The 20,928-nt window shown below is 37.8% G+C and overlaps 1 protein-coding gene across 1 annotated transcript in view; it reads left to right on the top strand.

Annotated features, from left to right (window-relative positions):
• The window catches only part of LOC145400708 (uncharacterized), a 31,307-nt gene extending 14,999 nt beyond the window's left edge, over positions 1-16,308 (top strand). Inside the window, exons 4-5 of the mRNA XM_080273144.1 lie at positions 1,768-1,836; positions 16,235-16,308. Coding sequence (XP_080129270.1) covers positions 1,768-1,836; positions 16,235-16,308 — 143 coding nt within the window. The remainder of the gene's footprint in view (positions 1-1,767; positions 1,837-16,234) is intronic.
• The last annotated feature ends 4,620 nt before the right edge of the window (positions 16,309-20,928 follow it).

Raw genomic sequence — 20,928 nt, 5'->3', positions numbered from 1 at the left:
AATAGATAGATAGATAATTATTATCATTATTACTATTATTATTCTTATCATTATTATTATTATTATTATTATTATCATTTTATTATCATTATTATTATTATTATTATCATTATTATTTTTAGGGAAGGCATCAGCTGCCGTGGATGAGGTTGTGGTAAAGAAACAGATGATGCCTGGAGGCGGCTTGGTCGGTAAGTACTACAGCATTTATATAAGTACTACAACATTTATATAAGTACTACAGCATTTATATAACTACTACAGCATTTATATAAGTACTACAGCATTTATATAAGTACTACAGCATGTATATAAGTACTACAGAAATTTATATAGGTACTACAACATTTATATAAGTACTACAGCATTTATATAAGTACTACAGCATGTATATAAATACTACAGCATTTATATAAGTACTACAGCATTTATATAAGTACTACAGCATCTATATAAGTACTACAGCATTTATATACGTACTACAGCATTTATATACTGTATGTACTACAGCATTTATATACTGTATGTACTACAGCATTTATATAAGTACTACAACATTTATATAAGTACTACAGCATTTATATACTGTATGTACTACAGCATTTATATACTGTATGAACTACAGCATTTATATACTGTATGTACTACAGCATTTATATAAGTATTACAGCATTTATATAAGTATTACAGCATTTATATAAGTACTACAGCATTTATATAAGTACTACAGCATTTATATAAGTATTACAGCATTTATGTAAGTACTACAGCATTTATATAAGTACTACAGCATTAATATAAGTACTACAGCATTTATATCAATACCACAGCATTTATATAAGTACTACAGCATTTATATAAGTACTACAATATTTTTATAGGTACCACAGCATTTACATAAGTACTACAGCATTTATATAAGTACTACAACATTTATATAAGTACTACAGCATTTATATAAGTACTACAGCAATTATATAAGTACTACAGCATTTATATAAGAACTACAGCATTTATATAAGTACTACAGCGTTTATATAAGTACTACAGCATTTATATAAGTACTACAGCATTTATATACTGTATGTACTACAGCATTTATATAAGTACTACAGCATTTATATACTGTATGTACTACAGCATTTATATAAGTACTACAGCATTTATAATAATCGTGTCGAGGCAGATAACCAACTCAGAATTATCTAGGATGGTCTAAAAATAGCGCTTCACAGAAAACTCATTCGCTGGTATCGTGTGTTGCGGCTCAGTCTGCTGGTGTGGGCGTGGATGCGGTAGTAGGAAATAAACACATGATGCAGGGTAGATACTGATAACGCGAAGAAAAATATATAATACAACATAGATTAAATATATAATACAAGATAGATATTGAGGTGGTTTGGCCATGTGGAGAGGATGGAGAGTGAGAGACTGACGAGAAGAGTGTTTGTGAGTGAGGTGGAGGCCAAGGATGAGATGGAGGGATCGAGCGGAGGTATGTGAGAGAGGGAGGTGTGAGCTGAGAGCAGGGCAGTGAAATGGCGGGGTACAAGGCGACATGGAGGCGAGTTGTTTGTGGCCAGCCCTTACGGAATTAAGGCGTCTGGAGATAGATATCGATAACGCTGAATACACGAAAAATCGCCTGATGGAGTGGATTAAATGAGATTGAGAAAGAATTATTATTATTATTATTATTATTATTATTATTATTATCATTATAATTATTATTATTATCATTATTATTATCATTATTATTTTTAGGGAAGGCATCAGCTGCCGTGGATGAGGTTGTGGTAAAGAAACAGATGATGCCTGGACGCGGCTTGGTCGGTAAGTACTACAGCATTTATATACTGTATGTACTACAGCATTTATATAAGTACTACAGCATTTACACAAGTACTACAGCATTTATATAAGTACTACAGCATTAATATAAGTACTACAGCATTTGTATAAGTACTACAGCATTGATATAAGTACTACAGCATTTATATAAGTACTACAGCATTTATATAAGTACTACAGCAATTATATAAGGACTACAGCAATTATATTAGTACTACAGCATTTATATAAGTAGTACAGCAATTATATAATTACTAAAACATTTTAATAACTACTACAGCATTCATATAAATACTACAGCATTTATATAAGTACTACAACATTTATATAAGTACTGCAGCATTTATATAAGTACTACAGCATTTATATAAGTACTACAGCATTTATATAAGTACTACAACATTTTAATAAGTACTACAGCATTTATATAAGTACTACAGCATTTATATAAGTACTACAACATTTATATTAGTACTACAGCATTTATATAAGTACTACAGCATTGATATAAGTACTACAGCATTGATATACGTACTACAGCAAGAGTGAGAGCAGTGGAAATGAGTTATTTAAGAGGAGCCTGTGGAGTCACATGGAGAGACAGGCTGACGAATGAGGATATAAAGGAGCGTTGTGGTGTGGATGTGGATGTGATAGGAAGCATTATGAGGAACACACTGAGGTGGTTTGGCCATGTGGAGAGGATGGAGGGTGAAAGACTGACGAAGAGAGTGTATGTGAGTGAGGTGGAGGGGGAAAGAGGGAGGGGGAGGCCGAGGATGAGATGGAGGGATGGGGTGGAGAGGTATATGAGAGAGGGGGGTGTGAGTTGGGAACAGGGCAGTGAAATGGCGGGGTACAAGGCGACATGGAGGAGAGTTGTTTGTGGCCAGCCCTTACGGAATTAAGGCGTCTGGAGATAGATAAAGATAACGCTGAATACACGAAAAATCGCCTGATGGAGTGGATTAAATGAGATTGAGAGAGAATTATTATTATTATTATTATTATTATTATTATTATTATTATCATTATTATAATTATAATTATTATTATTATCATTATTATTATCATTATTATTTTTAGGGAAGGCATCAGCTGCCGTGGATGAGGTTGTGGTAAAGAAACAGATGATGCCTGGAAGCGGCTTGGTCGGTAAGTACTACAGCATTTATATAAGTACTACAGCATTTATATACTGTATGTACTAAAGCATTTATATAAGTACTACAGCATTTACATAAGTACTAGAGCATTTATATAAGTACTACAGCATTAATATAAGTACTACAGCATTTGTATAAGTACTACAGCATTGATATAAGTACTACAGCATTTATATAAGTACTACAGCAATTATATAAGGACTACAGCATTTATATTACTATGACAGCATTTATATAAGTACCAAAACATTTTAATAACTACTACAGCATTCATATAAGTACTACAGCATTTATATAAGTACTACAACATTTATATAAGTACTACAGCATTTATATAAGTACTACAGCATTTATATAAGTACTACAACATTTATATAAGTACTACAACATTTATATAAGTACTACAGCATTTATATAAGTACTACAGCATTTATATAAGTACTACAGCATTTATATAAGTACTACAACATTTTAATAAGTACTACAGCATTTATATAAGTACTACAGCATTTATATAAGTACTACAACATTTATATTAGTACTACAGCATTTATATAAGTACTACAGCATTTATATAAGTACTACAGCATTTATATACGTACTACAGCAAGAGTGAGAGCAGTGGAAATGAGTTATTTAAGAGGAGCCTGTGGAGTCACATGGAGAGACAGGCTGACGAATGAGGATATAAAGGAGCGTTGTGGTGTGGATGTGGATGTGATAGGAAGCATTATGAGGAACACACTGAGGTGGTTTGGCCATGTGGAGAGGATGGAGGGTGAAAGACTGACGAAGAGAGTGTATGTGAGTGAGGTGGAGGGGGAAAGAGGGAGGGGGAGGCCGAGGATGAGATGGAGGGATGGGGTGGAGAGGTATATGAGAGAGGGGGGTGTGAGTTGGGAACAGGGCAGTGAAATGGCGGGGGACAGGGCGACTTGGAGGCGATTAGTTTGTGGCCACCCCAAACGGGATTGAGGCGTCTAGCAATAGATAGATAGATAGACTACAGCATTTATATAAGTACTATGGCATTTATATAAGCACTACAGCATTTATATAAGTACTAAAGGATTTATATAAGTATTACAGCATTTATATAAGTACTACAGAATTTCTATAAGTATTACAGCATTCATATAAGCACTACAGCATTTACATAAGTACTACAGCATTTATAAGTACTACAGCATTTATAAAAGGGCGACATGGAGGAGAGTTGTTTGTGGCCAGCCCTTACGGAATTAAGGCGTCTGGAGATAGATATCGATAACGCTGAATACACGAAAAATTGCCTGATGGAGTGTAGTAAATGAGATTGAGAGAGAATTATTATTATTATTATTATTATTATCATCACTATTATTATTATCATTAGTAATAGGTGGGGGGCTCACCATCCACTCACTCGATGTATTGCTGCTCTGGGGTGTCTGCCCTTTCCTCTCTTCCATCCTTGCTTCCTTCCATCCTCTTCTGTCTTTCTATCCTTCATTCTTTCCTTGTCCTTCTGCCTACGGGTGACTTTACACTCCCTCTTCTGTCTTTCTTTCCTTTTCCTTCTGCCTGTGGGTGACTCTACACTGAGTGACAAGCCAAATGGTTTCCTGTACACCAGGAAACCATTTACTACGCTGGGTGGTAACCATATAACCAAATTTTGGCACCTGGTGGTTTAGTGGGTAATTATTGCGCTCCAATCGGATTGAGCCGGTGAAGGTTTATATCCAAGAGATGGTTGGAGTTGATTGCTCATGTAATGCCACTCAGGGATGAGTGAGGCTGGTCACTCTCATCTTAAATGTAGGGAGCAACTGCCTAGCCCCGGGCTACGACCCTCCTCTTGGGGCAATGTAGGATTGGATGATGGATGGATTATTATTATTATTATCTTTCCTGTCACTTCTTATTGCTTTTCCTTCTGTTACAGGTGGCTTTACATTGAGTGACAAGCCAAGTGGTTTTCTGTAAGCCAGGAGACCATTTACAACGCTGGGTGGTAACCATATAACCAAACCATATGTGCTCCCTACGTGTCAAGTGGGTTGGTGAAGGGTTAGTGCCCCTCCCTGTAAAACAAATAACTCAGAGTCAAATGGCCACCCCTTAAGGGATTATGGCGTCTGGCAATAGATAGATAGATAATTATTATTATTATTACTATTATTATTATTATCATTTTTATTATTATTATCATTATCATTTTAATTATTATTATTATTATTATTATTATTATTATTATTATCATTATTATCATTTTTATTATCATTCTTATTATTATTATTATCATTATTATTTTTAGGGAAGGCATCAGCTGCCGCGGATGAGGTTGTGGTAAAGAAACAGATGATGCCTGGAGGCGGCTTGGTCGGTAAGTACTACAGCATTTATATAAGTACTACAGCATTTGTATAAGTACTACAGCATTTATATAAGTACTACACCATTAACATAAGTACTACAGCATTTGTATAAGTACTACAGCATTGATATAAATACCACAGCATTGATATAAATACTACAGCATTGATATAAGTACTACAGTATTGATATAAGTACTACAGCATTTATATAAGTACAACACCATTGATATAAGTACTACAGCATTGATATAAGTACTACAGCATTGATATAAGTACTACAGCATTGATATAAGTACTACAGCATTGATATAAGTACTACAGCATTGATATAAGTACAACAGCATTGATATAAGTACTACAGCATTTATATGAGTACTACAGCATTTATATAAGTACTACAGCATTGATATAAGTACTACAGCATTTATATAAGTACATCAGCATTTATATAAGTACTACAGCATTTATATAAGTACTACAGCGTTTATATAAGTACTACATCATTTATATAAGTACTACAGCATTTATAATAATCGTGTCGAGGCAGACAACCAACTCAGAATTATCTAGGATGGTCTAAAAATAGCGCTTCACAGAAAACTCATTCGCTGGTATCGTGTCTTGCGGCTCAGTCTGCTGGTGTGGGCGTGGATGCGGTAGTAGGAAATAAACACATGATGCAGGGTAGATACTGATAACGCGAAGAAAAATATATAATACAAGATAGATTAAATATATCATACAAGATAGATATTGAGGTGGTTTGGCCATGTGGAGAGGATGGAGAGTGAGAGACTGACGAGAAGAGTGTTTGTGAGTGTGGTGGAGGCCAAGGATGAGATGGAGAGATCGAGTGGAGGTATATGAGAGAGGGGGGTGTGAGCTGAGAGCAGGGCAGTGAAATGGCGGCGGACAGGGCGACATGGAGGCGAGTTGTTTGTGGCCAGCCCTTACGGAATTAAGGCGTCTGGAGATAGATATCGATAACGCTGAATACACGAAAAATCGCCTGATGGAGTGGATTAAATGAGACTGAGAGAGAATGATTATTATTATTATTATTATTATTATCACTATTATTATTATCATTAGTGATAGGTGGGGGCGCTCACCATCCACTCACTCGATGCATTGCTGCTCTTGGGTGTCTGCCCTTTCCTCTCTTCCATCCTTGCTTCCTTCGATCCTCTTCTGTCTTTCTATCCTTCATTCTTTCCTTGTCCTTCTGCCTACGGGTGACTTTACACTCCCTCTTCTGTCTTTCTTTCCTTTTCCTTCTGCCTGTGGGTGACTCTACACTGAGTGACAAGCCAAATGGTTTCCTGTACACCAGGAAACCATTTACTACGCTGGGTGGTAACCATATAACCAAATTTTGGCACCTGGTGATTTAGCGGGTAATTATTGCGCTCCAATCGGATTGAGCCGGTGAAGGTTTATATCCAAGAGATGGTTGGACTTGATTGCTCATATAATGCCACTCAAGGATGAGTGAGGCTGGTCACTCTCATCTTAAATGTAGGGACCAACTGCCTAGCCCCGGGCTACGACCCTCCTCTTGGGGCAATGTAGGATTCGATGATGGATGGATTATTATTATTATTATCTTCCCTGTCACGTCTTATTGCTTTTCCTTCTGTTACAGGTGGCTTTACATTGAGTGACAAGCCAAGTGGTTTCCTGTAAGCCAGGAGACCATTTACAACGCTGGGTGGTAACCATATAACCAAACCATACGTGCTCCCTACGTGTCATGTGGGTTGGTGCAGGGTTAGTGCCCCTCCCTGTAAAACAAATAACTCAGAGTCAAATGGCCACCCCTTAAGGGATTATGGCGTCTGGCAATAGATAGATAGATAATTATTATCAGTATCACTATTATTATTATTATCATTTTTATTAATATTATTATTATTATTATTATTATCATTTTTATTATCATTCTTATTATTATTATTATTATCATCATTATTATTTTTAGGAAAGGCATCAGCTGCCGTGGATGAGGTTGTGGTAAAGAAACAGATGATGCCTGGAGGCGGCTTGGTCGGTAAGTACTACAGCATTTATATAAGTACTACAGCATTTATATACTGCATGTACTACAGCATTTATATAAGTACTACAGCATTTATAATAATCGTGTCGAGGCAGACAACCAACTCAGAATTATCTAGGATGGTCTAAAAATAGCGCTTCACAGAAAACTCATTCGCTGGTATCGTGTGTTGCGGCTCAGTCTGCTGGTGTGGGCGTGGATGCGGTAGTAGGAAATAAACACATGATGCAGGGTAGATACTGATAGCGCGAAGAAAAATATATAATACAAGATAGATTAAATATATCATACAAGATAGATATTGAGTTGGTTTGGCCATGTGGAGAGGATGGAGAGTGAGAGACTGACGAGAAGAGTGTTTGTGAGTGAGATGGAGGCCAAGGATGAGATGGAGGGATCGAGTGGAGGTATATGAGAGAGGGGGGTGTGAGCTGAGAGCAGGGCAGTGAAATGGCGGGGGACAGGGCGACATGGAGGCGAGTTGTTTGTGGCCAGCCCTTACGGAATTAAGGCGTCTGGAGATAGATATTGATAACGCTGAATACACGAAAAATCGCCTGATGGAGTGGATTAAATGAGATTGAGAGAGAATTATTATTATTATTATAATTATTATCACTATTATTATTATCATTAGTGATAGGTGGGGGCGCTCACCATCCACTCACTCGATGTATTGCTGCTCTTGGATGTCTGCCCTTTCCTCTCTTCCATCCTTGCTTCCTTCAATCCTCTTCTGTCTTTCTATCCTTCATTCTTTCCTTGTCCTTCTGCCTACGGGTGACTTTACACTCCCTCTTCTGTCTTTCTTTCCTTTTCCTTCTGCCTGTGGGTGACTCTACACTGAATGACAAGCCAAATGGTTTCCTGTACACCAGGAAACCATTTACTACGCTGGGTGGTAACCATATAACCAAATTTTGGCACCTGGTGGTTTAGTGGGAAATTATTGCGCTCCAATCGGATTGAGCCGGTGAAGGTTTATATCCAAGAGACGGTTGGGGTAGATTGCTCATGTAATGCCACTCAGGGATGAGTGAGGCTGGTCACTCTCATCTTAAATGTAGGGACCAACTGCCTAGCCTCGGGCTACGACCCTCCTCTTGGGGCAATGTAGGATTGGATGATGGATGGATTATTATTATTATTATCTTCCCTGTCACGTCTTATTGCTTTTCCTTCTGTTACAGGTGGCTTTACACTGAGTGACAAGCCAAGTGGTTTCCTGTAAGCCAGGAGACCATTTACAACGCTGGGTGGTAACCATATAACCAAACCATATGTGCTCCCATACGTGTCAAGTGGGTTGGTGGAGAGTTAGTGCCCCTCCCTGTAAAACAAATCACTCAGAGTCAAATGGCCACCCCTTAAGGGATTATGGCGTCTGGCAATAGATAGATAGATAATTATTATCATTATTACTATTATTATTATTATCATTATTATTATCATTATTATTATCATTTTATTATCATTCTTATTATTATTATTATCATTATTATTTTTAGGGAAGGCATCAGCTGCCGTGGATGAGGTTGTGGTAAAGAAACAGATGATGCCTGGAGGCGGCTTGGTCGGTAAGTACTACAGCATTTATATAAGTACTACAGCATTTATATAAGTACTACAGCATTTATATACGTACTACAGCATTTATATACGAACTACAGCATTTATATACTGTATGTACTACAGCATTTATATAAGTACTACAGCATTTATATAAGTACTACAACATTTAAATAAGTACTACAGCATTAATATAAGTACTACAGCATTTATATAAGTACTACAGCATTTATATCAGTACTACAACATTTATATAAGCACTACAGCATTTATATAAGTACTACAGCATTTATATAAGTACTACAACATTTATATAAGTACTACAACATTTATATACTGTATGTACTACAACATTTATATAAGTACTACAGCATTTATATAAGTATTACAGCATTTATATAAGTACTACAGCATTTATATAAGTATTACAGCATTTATATAAGTACTAAAGCATTTATATAAGTACCACAGCATTTACATAAGTACTACACCATTTATATAAGTACTACACCATTTATATAAGTACTACAGCATTTATATAAGTACTACAGCATTTATATCAATACCACAGCATTTATATAAGTACTACAGCATTTATATAAGTACTACAGTATTTTTATAAGTACCACAGCATTTACATAAGTACTACAGCATTTATATAAGTACTGCAACATTTATATAAGTACTACAGCATTTATATAAGTACTACAGCAATTATATAAGTACTACAGCATTTATATAAGTACTACAGCATTTATATAAGTACTACAGCGTTTATATAAGTACGACAGCATTTATATAAGTACTACAGCATTTATATATTGTATGTACTACAGCATTTGTATAAGTACTACAGCATTTATATACTGTATGTACTACAGCATTTATATAAGTACTACAGCATTTATAATAATCGTGTCAAGGCAGATAACCAACTCAGAATTATCTAGGATGGTCTAAAAATAGCGCTTCACAGAAAACTCATTCGCTGGTATCGTGTGTTGCGGCTCAGTCTGCTGGTGTGGGCGTGGATGCGGTAGTAGGAAATAAACACATGATGCAGGGTAGATACTGATAACGCGAAGAAAAATATATAATACAAGATAGATTAAATATATCATACAAGATAGATATTGAGGTGGTTTGGCCATGTGGAGAGGATGGAGAGTGAGAGACTGACGAGAAGAGTGTTTGTGAGTGAGGTGGAGGCCAAGGATGAGATGGAGGGATCGAGTGGAGGTATATGAGAGAGGGGGGTGTGAGCTGAGAGCAGGGCAGTGAAATGGCGGCGGACAGGGCGACATGGAGGCGAGTTGTTTGTGGCCAGCCCTTACGGAATTAAGGCGTCTGGAGATAGATATCGATAACGCTGAATACACGAAAAATCGCCTGATGGAGTGGATTAAATGAGATTGAGAGAGAATTATTATTATTATTATTATTATTATTATTATCACTATTATTATTATCATTAGTGATAGGTGGGGGCGCTCACCATCCACTCACTCGATGTATTGCTGCTCTTGGGTGTCTGCCCTTTCCTCTCTTCCATCCTTGCTTCCTTCCATCCTCTTCTGTCTTTCTATCCTTCATTCTTTCCTTGTCCTTCTGCCTACGGGTGACTTTACACTCCCTCTTCTGTCTTTCTTTCCTTTTCCTTCTGCCTGTGGGTGACTCTACACTGAGTGACAAGCCAAATGGTTTCCTGTACACCAGGAAACCATTTACTACGCTGGGTGGTAACCATATAACCAAATTTTGGCACCTGGTGGTTTAGTGGGAAATTATTGCGCTCCAATCGGATTGAGCCGGTGAAGGTTTATATTCAAGAGATGGTTGGACTTGATTGCTCATGTAATGCCACTCAGGGATGAGTGAGGCTGGTCACTCTCATCTTAAATGTAGGGACCAACTGCCTAGCCCCGGGCTACGACCCTCCTCTTGGGGCAATGTAGGATTGGATGATGGATGGATTATTATTATTATTATCTTTCCTGTCACGTCTTATTGCTTTTCCTTCTGTTACAGGTGGCTTTACATTGAGTGACAAGCCAAGTGGTTTCCTGTAAGCCAGGAGACCATTTACAACGCTGGGTGGTAACCATATAACCAAACCTTACGTGCTTCCTACGTGTCAAGTGGGTTGGTGGAGAGTTAGTGCCCCTCCCTGTAAAACAAATAACTCAGAGTCAAATGGCCACCCCTTAAGGGATTATGGCGTCTGGCAATAAATAGATAGATAATTATTATCATTATTACTATTATTATTATTATCATTTTTATTATTATTATTATTATTATTATTATTATTATCATTTTTATTATCATTCTTATTATTATTATTATTATTATTATTATTATTTTTATTATCATTCTTATTATTATTATTATAATTATTATTTTTAGGGAAGGCATCAGCTGCCGTGGATGAGGTTGTGGTAAAGAAACAGATGATGCCTGGAGGCGGCTTGGTCGGTAAGTACTACAGCATTTATATAAGTACTACAGCATTTATATAAGTACCACAGCATTTATATAAGTACTACAGCAATTATATTAGTACTACAGCATTTATATAAGTACTACAGCATTTATATAAGTACTACAGCAATTATATAAGTACTACAGCAATTATATAAGTACTACAACATTTTAATAAGTACTACAGCATTTATATAAGTACTACAGCGTTTATATAAGTACTACAACATTTATATAAGTACTACAGCATTTATATAAGTACTACAGCATTTATATAAGTACTACAGCATTTATATAAGTACTACAACATTTTAATAAGTACTACAGCATTTATAGAAGTACTGCAGCATTTATATAAGTACTACAACATTTATATTAGTACTACAGCATTTATATAAGTACTACAGCATTTATATAAGCACTACAACATTTATATTAGTACTACAGCAACAGTGAGAGCAGTGGAAATGAGTTATTTAAGAGGAGCCTGTGGAGTCACATGGAGAGACAGGCTGACGAATGAGGATATAAAGGAGCGTTGTGGTGTGGATGTGGATGTGATAGGAAGCATTATAAGGAACACACTGAGATGGTTTGGCCATGTGGAGAGGATGGAGGGTGAAAGACTGACGAAGAGAGTGTATGTGAGTGAGGTGGAGGGGGGAAGAGGGAGGGGGAGGCCGAGGATGAGATGGAGGGATGGGGTGGAGAGGTATATGAGAGAGGGGGGTGTGAGTTGCGAGCAGGGCAGTGAAATGGCGGGGGACAGGGCGACTTGGAGGCGATTTGTTTGTGGCCACCCCAAACGGGATTGAGGCGTCTGGCAATAGATAGATAGATAGAATACAGCATTTATATAAGTACTACGGCATTTATATAAGCACCACAGCATTTATATAAGTACTACAGCATTTATATAAGTATTACAGCATTTATATAAGTACTACAGCATTTATATAAGTATTACAGCATTTATATAAGTACTACAGCATTTATATAAGTACTACAGCATTTATATAAGCACTACAGCATTTATATAAGTACTACAGCATTTATATAAGTATTACAGCATTTATATAAGTATTACAGCATTTATATAAGTACTACAGAATTTTTATAAGTATTACAGCATTCATATAAGCACTACAGCATTTATATAAGTACTACAGCATTTATATAAGTACTACAGCATTTATATAAGCACTACAGCATTTATATAAGTATTACAGCATTTATATAAGTATTACAGCATTTATATAAGTACTACAGCATTTATATAAGTATTACAGCATTTATATAAGTACTACAGCATTTATATAAGTATTACAGCATTTATATAAGTATTACAGCATTTATATAAGTACTACAGCATTTATATAAGTATTACAGCATTTACATAAGTACTACAGCATTTATAAAAGGGCGACATGGAGGAGAGTTGTTTCTGGCCAGCCCTTACGGAATTAAGGCGTCTGGAGATAGATATCGATAACGCTGAATACACGAAAAATTGCCTGATGGAGTGGAGTAAATGAGATTGAGAGAGAATTATTATTATTATTATTATTATCACTATTATTATTATCATTAGTGATAGGTGGGGGCGCTCACCATCCACTCACTCGATGTATTGCTGCTCTTGGGTGTCTGCCCTTTCCTCTCTTCCATCCTTGCTTCCTTCCATCCTCTTCTGTCTTTCTATCCTTCATTCTTTCCTTGTCCTTCTGCCTACGGGTGACTTTACACTCCCTCTTCTGTCTTTCTTTCCTTTTCCTTCTGCCTGTGGGTGACTCTACACTGAGTGACAAGCCAAATGGTTTCCTGTACACCAGGAAACCATTTACTACGCTGGGTGGTAACCATATAACCAAATTTTGGCACCTGGTGGTTTAGTGAGTAATTATTGCGCTCCAATCGGATTGAGCCGGTGAAGGTTTATATCCAAGAGATGGTTGGACTTGATTGCTCATGTAATGCCACTCAGGGATGAGTGAGGCTGGTCACTCTCATCTTAAATGTAGGGACCAACTGCCTAGCCCCGGGCTCCGACCCTCCTCTTGGGGCAATGTAGGATTGGATGATGGATGGATTATTATTATTATTATCTTCCCTGTCACGTCTTATTGCTTTTCCTTCTGTTACAGGTGGCTTTACATTGAGTGACAAGCCAAGTGGTTTCCTGTAAGCCAGGAGACCATTTACAACGCTGGGTGGTAACCATATAACCAAACTATACGTGCTCCCTACGTGTCAAGTGGGTTGGTGGAGGGTTAGTGCCCCTCCCTGTAAAACAAATAACTCAGAGTCAAATGGTCACCCCTTAAGGGATTATGGCGTCTGGCAATAGATAGATAATTATTATCATTATTACTATTATTATTATTATTATTATTTTTATTATTATTATTATTATTATTATTATTATTATTATTATCATTTTATTATCATTTTTATTATTATTATTATTATCATTATTATTTTTAGGGAAGGCATCAGCTGCCGTGGATGAGGTTGTGATAAAGAAAAAGATGATGCCTGGAGGCGGCTTGGTCGGTAAGTACTACAGCATTTATATAAGTACTACAGCATTTATATAAGTACTACAGCATTTATATACGTACTACAGCATTTATATACGTACTACAGCATTTATATAAGTACTACAGCGTTTAAATAAGTACTACGGCATTTATATAAGTACTACAGCATTTATATAAGTACTACAGCATTTATATAACTACTATAGCATTTATATAAGTACTACAGCTTTTATATAAGTACTACAGCATTTATATAAGTACTACAGCATTTATATAAGTACTAAAGCATTTATATAAGTACTGCAGATTTTATATAAGTACTGCAGATTTTATATAAGTACTACAGCATTTATATAAGTACTACAGCGTTTATATAAGTACTACAGCAATAATATAAGTACTACAGCTTTTATATAAGTACTACATCATTTATATAAGTACTACAGCGTTTATATAAGTACTACAGCATTTATATAAGTACTACAGCATTTATATACTGTATGTACTACAGCATTGATATAAGTACTACAGCATTTATATACTGTATGTACTACAGCATTTATATAAGTACTACAGCATTTATAATAATCGTGTCAAGGCAGATAACCAACTCAGAATTATCTAGGATGGTCTAAAAATAGCGCTTCACAGAAAACTCATTCGCTAGTATCGTGTGTTGCGGCTCAGTCTGCTGGTGTGGGCGTGGATGCGGCAGTAGGAAATAAACACATGATGCAGGGTAGATACTGATAACGCGAAGAAAAATATATAATACAAGATAGATTAAATATATCATACAAGATAGATATTGAGGTGGTTTGGCCATGTGGAGAGGATGGAGAGTGAGAGACTGACGATAAGAGTGTTTGTGAGTGAGGTGAAGGGGGGGACAGGGAGGGGGAGGCCAAGGATGAGATGGAGGGATGGAGTGGAGAGGTATATGAGAGAGGGGGGTGTGAGCTGGGAGCAGGGCAGTGAAATGGCGAGGGACAGGGCGACATGGAGGCGAGTTGTTTGTGGCCACCCATTACGGAATTAAGGCGTCTGGAGATAGATATCGAAAACGCTGAATACACGAAAAATAGCCTGGTGGAGTGGATTAAAAATAAGATTGAAAGAATTATTATTATTATTATTACTATCATTATTATTATTATAATAATAATAATAATAATAATAATTATTATTATTATTATTATTATTATTATTATTACTCCTCTCTTCCTCTTTCTCACCATCATCCACTCACTTGATGTAGTGCTGCCTACTTCTTCCTTAGCCTTTATCATTCCTTTTCTGTGCCTGCCCTCCTCTCTTCCTATTTCTCTCATCTTTCCTGTCACTTCTTATTGCTTTTCTTTCCTTTACAGGTGGCTTTACATTGAGTAACAAGCCAAATGGTTTCTTGTAAGCCAAGAAACCATTTACAACGCTGGGTGGTAACCATATAACCAAACCATACGTGCTCCCTACGTGTCAACAAGTGGGTTGGTGGAGGGTTAGTGCCCCTCCCTGTAAAACAAATAACTCCGAGTCAAATGGCCACCCCTTACGGGATTATGGCGTCTGCCAATAGATAGATAGATAGATAGACAATTATTATTATTATTATTATTTTTATCATTATTATTATTATTATTATTATTATTATTATTATTATTATCATTACCACTATTATCATTATTATTACTATTATTATTATTATTATTATTATTATCATTATTATTTTTAGGGAAGGCATCAGCTGCCGTGGATGAGGTTGTGGTAAAGAAACAGATGATGCCTGGAGGCGGCTTGGTCGGTAAGTACTACAGCATTTATATAAGTACTACAGCATTTATATAAGTACTACAGCATTTATATAAGTACTACAGCATGTATATAAGTACTACAGCATTTATATAAGTACTACAGCATTTATATAAGTACTACAGCATTTATATAAGTACTACAGCATTTATATAAGTACTACAGCATGTATATAAGTACTACAGCATTTATATAAGTACTACAGCATTTATATAAGTACTACAGCATTTATATAAGTACTACAGACTTTATATAAGTACTACAACCTTTATATACGTACTAGAAACTTAACATATCCTTCTAAACACACCCGTTGTATCATCATGCACCTCACTATCAACATAACACACTAACAATAATCACGTCACTAACTCTTCACACTAACACTCAACACAGCACTAACTCTTCACACTAAACACAGCATCAACTCTCCACACTTCAAATGGGAACAACAAGCATATGAGACGTAATCCATTCAACACTTACTTTGGCTGTGTTAATGTTGTCCAGTATCCCTAGCCTGTCCACCTCAGCACACCCTGTAGTAGTTGTAGTAGTAGCAGCAGCAGCAATAGTAGTAGTAGTAGCAGCAGCAGCAATAGTAGTAGTAGTAGTAGTAGCAGTAGTAGGTGGGGGGTTGTCTATGCATCGGCGCTCGCACCTTATCCTTTTCAGTCACTTATATTCTTTTCTCTTAGTTTCCACAGTTCATATATATATATTTTCACTGCCTCCCGTGCTGCGACATGATGCTTCCTTGCCGTAGACACTTCCTTGCCACAGACAGCCGCCGAAAACAGTGTGGAAGTTTTGTTTCTTGATGGACGCCGCATTTGCCTCCCTCCATCGAGTTAACCGGGACACCATAGTAGATTCCACACCACCCCGTGATATGGTTATATGGTTACCACCCAGCGTTGTAACTAGTTTCCTGGGTTACTCAGTGTGGAGCCAAATGGAGTGGAAAAAAAGAGTTATTAAAAGTGACAGGAAGGATGGGAGAAACAGGAAAAGAGGAGGACAGGCACAGAAAAAAAAAGGCAAAGGCGAAGGAAGAAACAGGCAGCGCTATATCGAGTGAGTGGATGATGGTGAGAAAAAGAAAGAGAGAAGGACAGTCACAGAGGAGATAAAAGAAAAATTATAAAGGTGAAGGAAGAAACAGGCAGCACTACATCAAGTGAGTGGATGATGGTGAGAAATAGGAAGAGAGGAAGGAAGACTGACAAAAGAATGATATAGGTGATGGAAGAAGCAGGCAGAACTACATCGAGTGAGTGGATGATGGTGAGAAATAGGAAGAGAGGAGGACAGACAGAAAGAAAAAAAATGATGATAAAGGTGAAGGAAGAAACAGGCAGCACTACATCATGTGAGTGGATGATGGTGAGAAAAAGGAAAAGAGGAGGCCACACACAGAGGGGAGAAAAAATAATGATGGAGATGAAGGAAGCAGAAGGCAGCACTACATCAGGTGAGTGGATGATGGCTACCACCACCCATACAGTGTGATTTAAAATGACACCCAATCCTGGCCTTATTTTTCGCCACTAAATTTACTCACTAGCACATATTAGGCGGCCACACCATATGCGTGCTGGCGCGGCGGGGACGGGTGATAAATTCTGAGTCACACTGCTACAGAATTCCCGCCCATACCAGCAGACATAGGGTGTGGATGCGACCCCCCTTTTCTATCTATCTATCCATCTCTCTCCATCTATCTTTAATCTATGCATCTATCCATCGCTCGCGCCATTTATTTACATCCATCCATCCATCCATCTCCCTGTCCATCCCTCTCTATCGATCTATCTATTTTTATCTATTCATCCATCCCTCTATCTATCCATCACTATAACCTTTCTGTCTATCCATCCAACTATCTCTATCTACCTATATCTATCCATCCAACATCTCTATCTATCCCTCTCTATATCCATCCATGCCTATCTATCTATCAGTGTCAATCTAACCAACTCTCTCTCTCTCTCTCTCTCTCTCTCTCTCAGGCGGGAGGTCTGGTGGCTATAAAGGCATTGGAGGTGGATGGAAGGGACCCAGCCTGGAGTCCACCGGGAGACACACTGACCAGGCCTCTATCACGGCATATGGTGAGTTGATGGATGGATGGATTGATGGATGGATGGATGGATGGAAGGATGGATGGATGGATGGATAGATGGATGGATGGGTGGATGGATGGATGGACGGGTGGAAGGATGGGTGGATGGATGGATGGAAGGAAGGAAGGAAGGATGGATGGATGGATGGATGGATGGATGGATGGAAGGAAGGAAGGAAGGAAGGATGGATGGATAGATGGAAGGATGGATGGATGGAAGGATAAGTGGATGGAAGGATGGTGGGATAGGTAGATGGAAGGATCGGTGGATGGATGGATGGATGGATAAATGGATAGTTATGGACGATTATATTTATACTTTTTAAACTGGTCACTTAACGGTTTTTGGTTTGAAAGGAAGGCGAAAAAATCGACATTGATAATTTTCATATTAATAACATAATTTGTGTTTGAAATGGATAAATACTGTGTGAAAATATCTGACGTAATACAAAGGCCTTGCTAAACAATGTAACTCAATGTAAAGCCACCTGAAAAGGAAAGAAGAGTAATAAAAAGTGACAGGAAAGATGAGAAGTAGGAAGAGAGGAGGACAGACACAGAAAAAGAATGATAAAGGTGAAGGAAGAAGTAGGCATCACTACATCAAGTGAGTGGATGATGGTGAGAAATAGGAAGAGAGGAGGACAGACACAGGAAAAGAATGATAAAGGTGAAGGAAGAAGTAGGCATCACTACATCAAGTGAGTGGATGATGGTGAGAAATAGGAAGAGAGGAGGACAGACACAGACAAAAGAATGATAAAGGTGGAGGAAGAAGTAAGTAGCACTACATCACGTGAGTGGATGATGGTAGTAAATGGATGATAAAAGTGAAGGAAGTAGGCAGAACTACATCAAGTGAGTGGATGATGGTAGTAAATGAATGAGAGAGGTGAAGGAAGACGTAGGCAAAACTAAATCAAATGAGTGGATGATGGTAGAAAAAGGATGATAAAAGTGAAGGAAGTAGGCAGAACTACATCGAGTGAGTGGATGAGGGTAGTAAAAGGATGATAAAAGTGAAGGCAGTAGGCAGAACTACATCAAGTGAGTGGATGATGGTAGTAAAAAGGATGATAAAAGTGAAGGAAGTAGGCAGAACTACATCAAGTGAGTGGATGATGGTGGTAAATGGATGAGAAAGGTGAAGGAAGACGTAGGCAGAACTAAATCAAATGAGTGGATGATGGTAGAAAAAGGATAATCAACGAGAAGGAAATAGGCAGAACTACATCGAGTGAGTGGATGATGGTAGTAAAAGGATAATAAACGAGAAGGAAGTAGGCAGAACTACATCGAGTGAGTGGATGATGGTCGTTGTGTGTCTTGCGTACAGGAGCGAGATCTGGAGTCCAGGGAAGGACCGCAAAGCCGCCTATGCTATAATCTGGGACATTCACTGGCACTGCACGCGGTGAGTGGGGTAGATAAACAGATAGATGGATGGATGGATGGATGGATGGATGGATGGATGGATAGACAGATAGATAGATAGACAGATAGATAGTTAGGTAGATAGACAGATAGATAGATAGATACATACTGTAGATGGTAGATAGATAGAAAGGATAAACAGATAGATAGATAGAGATAGGCAGATAGATAGATAGATTGAGATAGATAGATAGATAGATAGACAGACAGACAGACAGATAGATAGATAGATGGATGGATAGATCGACAGATAGATAGATAGATACTGTATATGGAAAAGATAGATAGAAAGGATAAACAGATAGATGGATGGATAGATAGATAGTCATAGATAAACAAATATAATGAAGCTATACAGACAGATAGATAGATAAACAGATAGATAGACAGATAGATGTAGAAATATACATACATAGACTAGTAGTAGTAGTAGTAGGAGTAGTAGTAGGAGTAGTAGTAGTAGTAGTAGTAGTAGCAGCAGTAGTAGTAGTGGTGGTGGTGGTGGTGTGATGGTGGTAGTAGTAGTAGTAGTAGTGGTGGTGGTGGTGGTGTGATGGTGGTGGTAGTAGTAGTAGCAGTAGCAGTAATAGTAGCAGTAGGGGGAGGCGGTGGCTCAATCGGTAGAGAGGTGGCCTGCAGTCCTTACGGACCCAGGTTCGAATCCCGGCTGGGGCAGGGAACAGTTTAAGGATTTGAATTTCATTAAATCAGCCTTTACTGATCTACCAGAAGACCCGCCGACATGTCGTAAAAATACCCCCGCTAATACCAATACACCAGTCCTGTATGAGACAGCCCTAGCATGTATTCAATATGGACGGTGGGTGTTAGCGCCGAAGTGGTGACATGTAGAGGTGTATGGTATGTAGGAGGACTGCTGGGCCTTGATAGCAGGCTGTGAAGCCTATGCCCAGAGTCGGACACATAAAAAAAAAAAAAAAAGTAGTGGTGGTGGTGGTAGCAGTAGTAGTAGCAGCAGCAGTAGAAGTAGTAGTAGTAGTAGTAGTAGTAGTAGTAATATAAACACTGATTCTCACTCTCTCTCCTCTCTACCACAGAATCAATGGAAGATGAGGAAAAAATGACTATTATGGCAAAACCTCCCAGGATGTGATCACCAGCACCGGCTAGTGACTGTGAAGCTGACACACACACACACACACACAGATAGATAGTACACGCAAACTCAGACATACAGAAAATGACACACACACACACATACACACACTCACACACACACACACACACACACACACACACACACAGATAGATAGTACACGCAAACTCAGACATACAGAAAATGACACACACACACACATACACACACACACACACACACACACACACACACACACACACACACACACAGATAGATAGTACACGCAAACTCAGACATACAGAAAATGACACACACACACACATACACACACACACACACACACACACACACACAGATAGATAGTACACGCAAACTCAGACATACAGAAAATGACACACACACACACATACACACACAAATAGATAGTAC

This window comes from Coenobita brevimanus, chromosome 53 (genome assembly GCF_032717465.1).
Source record: "Coenobita brevimanus isolate Jiangsu-jjx chromosome 53, ASM3271746v2, whole genome shotgun sequence".
Taxonomy (NCBI): Eukaryota; Metazoa; Arthropoda; class Malacostraca; order Decapoda; family Coenobitidae; genus Coenobita; species Coenobita brevimanus.
Note: the sequence above shows the minus strand (reverse complement) of the source record. Positions and strands in the feature narration are given on the sequence as shown.